General features: G+C 49.2%; 1 protein-coding gene across 2 annotated transcripts in view; it reads left to right on the top strand.

The window, feature by feature from the left end:
* Window positions 1-1,397: 1,397 nt before the first annotated feature.
* The window catches only part of TMTC2 (transmembrane O-mannosyltransferase targeting cadherins 2), a 240,895-nt gene continuing 236,292 nt past the window's right edge, over window positions 1,398-6,000 (top strand). Inside the window, exon 1 of one of the 2 annotated variants that reach the window (XM_071552136.1) lies at window positions 1,398-1,564. In XM_071552136.1, the coding sequence (XP_071408237.1) occupies window positions 1,482-1,564 (83 nt within the window). In that variant the 5' untranslated portion in view covers window positions 1,398-1,481. The remainder of the gene's footprint in view (window positions 1,565-6,000) is intronic. The other variant, XM_071552138.1, reaches the window with a different exon arrangement.

Genomic DNA, 6,000 nt, shown 5'->3' with positions numbered 1-6,000 from the left:
CTTTAAGCCTTGCTTGAAAGAAGTCTTAATGCATTTTATGTATTTTGAGGTTGCAAAGAACAGCATTAAGTAAACACATAGGGGAGAAAGAAAACTTGTTAAAAGCTCCCCAATTTATTAGACACAGCTTGATGTACAGACTCCCATTCTTTAGAAACAGCATGATGTACTACTGGATGGAAATCACAAGGAAACAGTTACACAAAAGGGCTGGCTAGCAGCACAAGGTGGCAACATTTTAAAAACTCCCCATAAAAATAGAAATAATCAGCTGATGGACCCAAATCCTTTCCATAACTTCACACCTCTATATCCCAGGAATTCCAGAAGACCTTCTCTAGATTTCCTCCCACTGCGTTTATCTGTCCCGCTCCCAGTGCGCAGCTCAGGCTATGCCCACCTCACCTCTCACAGGCAGCGCCCCGTTGTGGGGCTGGCCTGGGGGAGCTCCAGCTTGCAGCACTCCCTGGGGGTGTCTTACTTTCCGCCCCTGCTCTGCCAGGTTTCAGTGGTTTTGCTTAAGTGGAAGCTGAGCTAAGAGATCCCCATGAATGTTCACTGTGGTGGAAGGGGCAACAGCAGGCTCCAGGCAAGAGTGTGGAGTCCCCTGCTCTGGCATCCCATCCACAGTGGTCCCTGCCCTCTCTTTGCTACTAATCTGACCTATTCTGGGGAGCCGAGTAAAAAAAGGGGGGGAAAAGGCGAACAGGAAAACAAAGAAAAGAGAGGTAGGAAAGGGAAGAAAAGGGGAACAAAGAAAAAGAGAAAAGAAATTAAAATGAACTAAGAAGAAATGAAAATGACAAGAAAGAAAAAACAACTGAGAAAAACGATTGAAAAAGAAGTCAAAAAGAAAACAGAAAGAAAAGCAGAGGAGAAAAGAAAGGGAAAGAAAATAACCCGCTGCAGAAGGTGATAGTGGCCAGCTATTAGAGGCGGCAGCGGGGAATGCCCGGCGGGCCCCGCACATATCCCCGCACACGGCCGTGCCCGCGGGGCCGCCCCAGCACCGCGGGGCGGGGGGCGCGGGGCGGGGCGGGGCGGGGCGCGGAGGGGCGGTCGCGGGGCGGGTCCGCACGCAGGCGCGGTGGGAGCCCCGGGCGCCCCACGCGGGCGCTCCCAGAGCCTCGGCAGCGGCGCCGGCTCGGCAGCAAGGGGGGCGCGGGCCGGGGCCGGGGCCGGAGACGGAGACGGAGCCGCAGTCGCAGCCGCGGCCGCGGCAGCGCCGGGTGCCGCGGCAGGAGGGCGGGAGCTGGAGACGCGCCCCGCTGCGCTCAGCCCAGCCGCGCTCTCCCCGCCGCTCGCCCCGCTGCCATGGGGTAGGGGCGGCGGATCGGGGGGACGCCGACAGGCTGCGGCGGCCGGCGGAGCGCGGAGCGGCGCCCCGGGGGGCGCGGGGGCAGCCGGGGCGGGCTTGGCGTGGGAGGTCGGGCAGGGCGAGGGGCTGCCTAGGTGCGAGAGCGGCGGCGGCAGGCGGAGAGATGATCGCGGAGTTGTTGAGCAGCGCCCTGGGGCTCGCCCTGTACCTCAACACCCTAGGCGCCGACTTCTGCTACGATGACAGGTAGGGCGCGGAGCGGCGGGGCTGGGCGGGCGGGGGCTGCCCACCTGTCGGGAGCGGAGCTTCGGCCGCCCGCCTCGGGGTGCCCGAGGCGGCGCCGGAGGGTCCCAGTGGCTCCTGAGCTCCGGGTGGCCGCGGCGGCACCCGCCGCTCTCGGGGCTTTGACAGCTTGGACTCGGTCCTTTCCAGCCCCAGGCAGCGGGAAGGGAACTGCCGCTCCAACTTGGCATGTCCTGGGCTGATCCGATCCCTCGTGCGCAGTGCCAGCGGGGCGCTCCGCCGCTTCCCGTCCCGCCGCCCCTCTCCTCCGGGACCGAGCCCCGTGCGGGATGTCTCTGCCCGGCTGCTCCCGGGAGAGGAGCCCCGTCGGCAGGACCACGCGGGGCTGGCTGGTAATGGACTCCCCACCTGCTCCTCTCCTGGCCCTACCTGCCCGCCAGAGCTGCGGGAAGGCGCTGTTCGCGGTCGGGGGAAAGACCGCTTTGTGCCTTTTCCGGTGACTTAATCTGATCGCATTTAAAACAGATGCATAATTATAATGTTTTACGGAGAACAGCACGCCTGGCTAAACTTATTAACCGTCCTGGGGTGATTCATGCTCCATTGGAATTAAACCATCCAAAAAGTGAGCAGGGATTGACTTTGACAGCTTTTCATCAGCCTCTTTCCTCCGTGGCCTGCGACCGTCTGCCCCGGGAGCGGGTGGGGGGTTTCGGCGCGTTTTGCCCTGCCCCGTCCCGGCAGCGCTGGAACCCTGCGGGAGCCGGCCACCCGTGACGGGTGTCTGTGCGTGCGAGTGAGTGAGTGAGTGCCCCTGGCGGGGTGTGTAAGCGAAGGGTCCCTGCGGCGCGACGCAGGTTCCCGGTGCCAGCGAACTCTCCGAGCAGCCGTCAGGCAGAGTTGGTGCCTTGGAGCCTTTGGTGTGAGAGCAGGAGGAACGCGAGAAAGCACAGTGGGATGGGATAAGGGATGTGCCTGAGCAGGAAGGTATTTGCTGGATGAGCTGAACTTCCCGGCCCGTTGATGGGATGCAAAAGGGTCAGATATGTCTTTGATTAGGTATTCGCCTTGGGAAATAACCTGCCTGTCCTGGAGTAGATTAGTTACTAAACTTGGAATTTTTCTCCCTTAAGCGGTATTACAGTGCACCTGCCGTGTTTAAGGATCTGTCACCGCTTCCAGAATACTCCCCCCTGTTTTCAAGGCTTGCTTCTATTAAATCTATTATACTGGAAGCAAATGCCAAGTGTTAGTCCTGGTCTAGGTCTTTGGCTGGGAACAGAGTTGGCTGCAGAATGTTGCAATTCAGGCTTCAGCCCTGCAGGTCATTTACATGCACTTGAAGCCTTGTGAGCAATTAAGTGGTTTTAGGTTTCTATGAGTCTTCCAATTTCCTACAATGATTTCTCTTAAACCTATTTAAAGTTTTGAAACTTCATTCACAAACAATAAAAGCAAAATTTGCTCTTACTCTGTAATGTGAGGTCTGAGTTGGATCAAGAGAAAGTAGTGAGTACTTTGACACACTGATACTATTTTAAACCCCATGTTATAGTTAAGAACTGCAGGAGTTGTATAATATATAACTCCGCTCAGCATATATTGCAATATTTGTGCAAAACTGGGTTATTTAAGGACATTCTTATAAGCCTGTCTTGTAGGCCAGTTCAAATGGGTAGGGCATGGAAAGCTATTTGAAGTACAACCTGGTGCTATTGATGTGGAAGTCAAGGTTACTCTTGATCTTGCCTGAGTGTGCTTTGATGCAGTTAGAGAAAGCGACATTTGAGTGTCATCTCGGAAAGGGTGGAAAAGGTAATCATGCCTTGTCTTTGCTGGTGCTAATCCCCAGCTATTTAGGTGTTCTAAAATACTTATTTGTTTGTGTGTTTACCTCCTAGCTAAATAAAGTACTTCTCGTCATTGTAGCTAAGATTTAGGTATTCACTAGAGTGCCCTGAAAGCCAGTTAATGGCATTTCTGTATATGGGGTCATCTAATTAGGATGTTTTTCAACTGCAGCACGGAAGGAACAAGGCAGAAATAGCTGTTTCGAGCTAGTAACTGTTGAACTAGAAGGGTTTATCTATTCAAAAAGGCAGGCTCTCAGACCCAAAGTATTTTTTTAACTGTAATCACAGGATCTCGCTGCCCTGCAGGAGCCAGCTTGAGAAATAACCCTAGAAAAGGAGGTTGGTGCTGGAGCTGCAGGATACAGCCCTCCATGTGGGAGATGGATCATGCTACTAACTTCAAGTGAAACAAGATTGCGCATTTAAGCTGGAAACCTGCAATGTCTTGTTTCAGGGGGTCAGCATGTTGCCATGGCTTTTTCTGCTTCCTTTGCTATCATATTGAAATTACATCAGATTGTTCTCTTTTTAATATAGTGATCAAGCTTACTACATAAAGGCTGTCTGTAATTGGTTTCTGTATTTTTTTACGTAGGTTGGGCAAGATTAAATGGCGTCATAAAACTTCTTATAGCAAAATCAATTTCCCAGTGGTAAAACTTAATATTTTAGCAGGAGCACGGCACCAAACCAAAGACTATCTGGACAGCGATATAACAAACTTGCTTGTAGTCTGGGCTTTATGGCTCTATATCAAAGGATTCAATATTTTATTTCCCCCCTTCACCCAATTAAACTGAAATTGAATGAATTTAAAGCCTAAGGAAGTTGAGTGAGCAAATCTATATGTTCTTACTTTTTGTCATTAGACTGCCTAGCTTGTTGTTTCTTTCAGACTAAACAGATCTGTGGCACACACATAATCAGTACAAATGTGATACTTTTGATCAGTTGACTTATTGATTACTTTGAATGAAAGTTACGGTCTTTAAACTCAAGAACCAGTGTAAAGAAGCACTGCCTTTTTTCTTCTTCTGCCTTTTTTTTTTTCCCCTGTATATTTAGACCTAGAAAACACAAGCTTTTGCTATCCTGGTCCCTGCTTCTGGAATTTTTACAGACAGCTGTGATATTTCTTAGTTTCATGTGAATTACGAACCTCCTTCTTCATTTAGGAGCAAATAGATATATTTTCCCTTCTTTTTACTTACTTGTTTTATTTGAAGCTGAATGTGACATGCAGTAACCCAAAACAAGAGATAATGAGGGAAGAGGTGGGGAAAATACTTAGATGTTTGTCTAATGCCACAGTAGCTCACATTGCTTGGTGATAAAAGTTTGTTTATTGCTGAGCAAAATCATCTTGAAACTGGTAAGGGGGTAGGGAAAAATAATTTCTATTCCTGCAGGTGCATTGAAGATCTTGGTTGTTGCACCATGTTAAATCCAGTTTCTTGGCAGATTAAGGGGTGCTAATCTCTGCACATGCAGTTCATGTTTCATGCTAATATCTGCTAGTATTACAGGAGGGAAACCCATTGCTGCAATTAGTCTTACTTATCTGCACTATTGTTTTTCCCTACCATTTAAGCCATCTCTGCTTGCCTCCCCCTCCCAGAAAGCAATTTGACCTGCAGGTGCCTTATGTTGAAGCTGTAGTCCTTCATGTGACCTGTGTTAACTAAGACAGGTCACTGTCACTTTATAGCTGGAGTGTGGAAGATTTAGTGTTTTGCATATCTGAGGTCATGCATTGTTACAGTGAACATGTCAAAAGCAAGTCATCCATTGAGGTGTTCCTTTTTCTCCTAAATGTCAGAAGAAAGGCGTATTTTAAAGAGAGCGTGAGTAAAAATGATGTATGATCTCAGGGGCACGGTGACAAAACTGGTGCTCTGGAAAACACATACAGATTTGTCTGTGTCCATGTAGTGCTCTTCCATGAGATTTGGTAGTGCAGACCAACTTTCGCTAACTTGTACTGCATTTTATTTAGCTGATCTGAAGGAGGCAGCCTTGCTGATGCTAGAAAATATCCATCAGCCTTGTTTCAAAGTTGCCGGGCAATATTCCAAACTGCATTCAAGAAATTCTGATAAATGTTTTCACCCTGTAGTGTCAGACATGCATAATTTAAAATCAGGCTGAGCCCATACACATTTGACAGTACCTCTGTTGGGTCTGCCACATGAGATTTAATCAAGCAAGTGACCCAAATACGTGCACTAGAAGAACAAGTGTAAGTACACTGGGGAAAATTGCTTGCCATCTGTCTCCTTGTTGTGTGTGTATATTTGATTATTAATTTACATCTCTGATTTTTAAGGCCCCTTTTTGTCATCTACTCTCAATTTTTCAACTCCCAAGTGCACCTCTCCAGTAGCTTTTAGTAGCTCCAGTTCACAGGTGGCTGAATTCTGAATTCCAGCAGTTAGGTTGGTGGTGGGAAGCCAGGGACTTCCATGCTTTCTCTGTAATGTTTTCCTTTTGTTCCACCCTCCATCTTCTGCGTGCTAATTTCAAACCAGCTGCTAATTTCAAACCAGCGTAAGGGTAATTTGTATATGAAACAGGGGCTTTAACATA

This window comes from Pithys albifrons, chromosome 3 (genome assembly GCF_047495875.1).
Source record: "Pithys albifrons albifrons isolate INPA30051 chromosome 3, PitAlb_v1, whole genome shotgun sequence".
In the NCBI taxonomy this organism is placed as follows: domain Eukaryota; kingdom Metazoa; phylum Chordata; class Aves; order Passeriformes; family Thamnophilidae; genus Pithys; species Pithys albifrons.
This window is presented reverse-complemented; position numbering and strand designations above follow the sequence as displayed.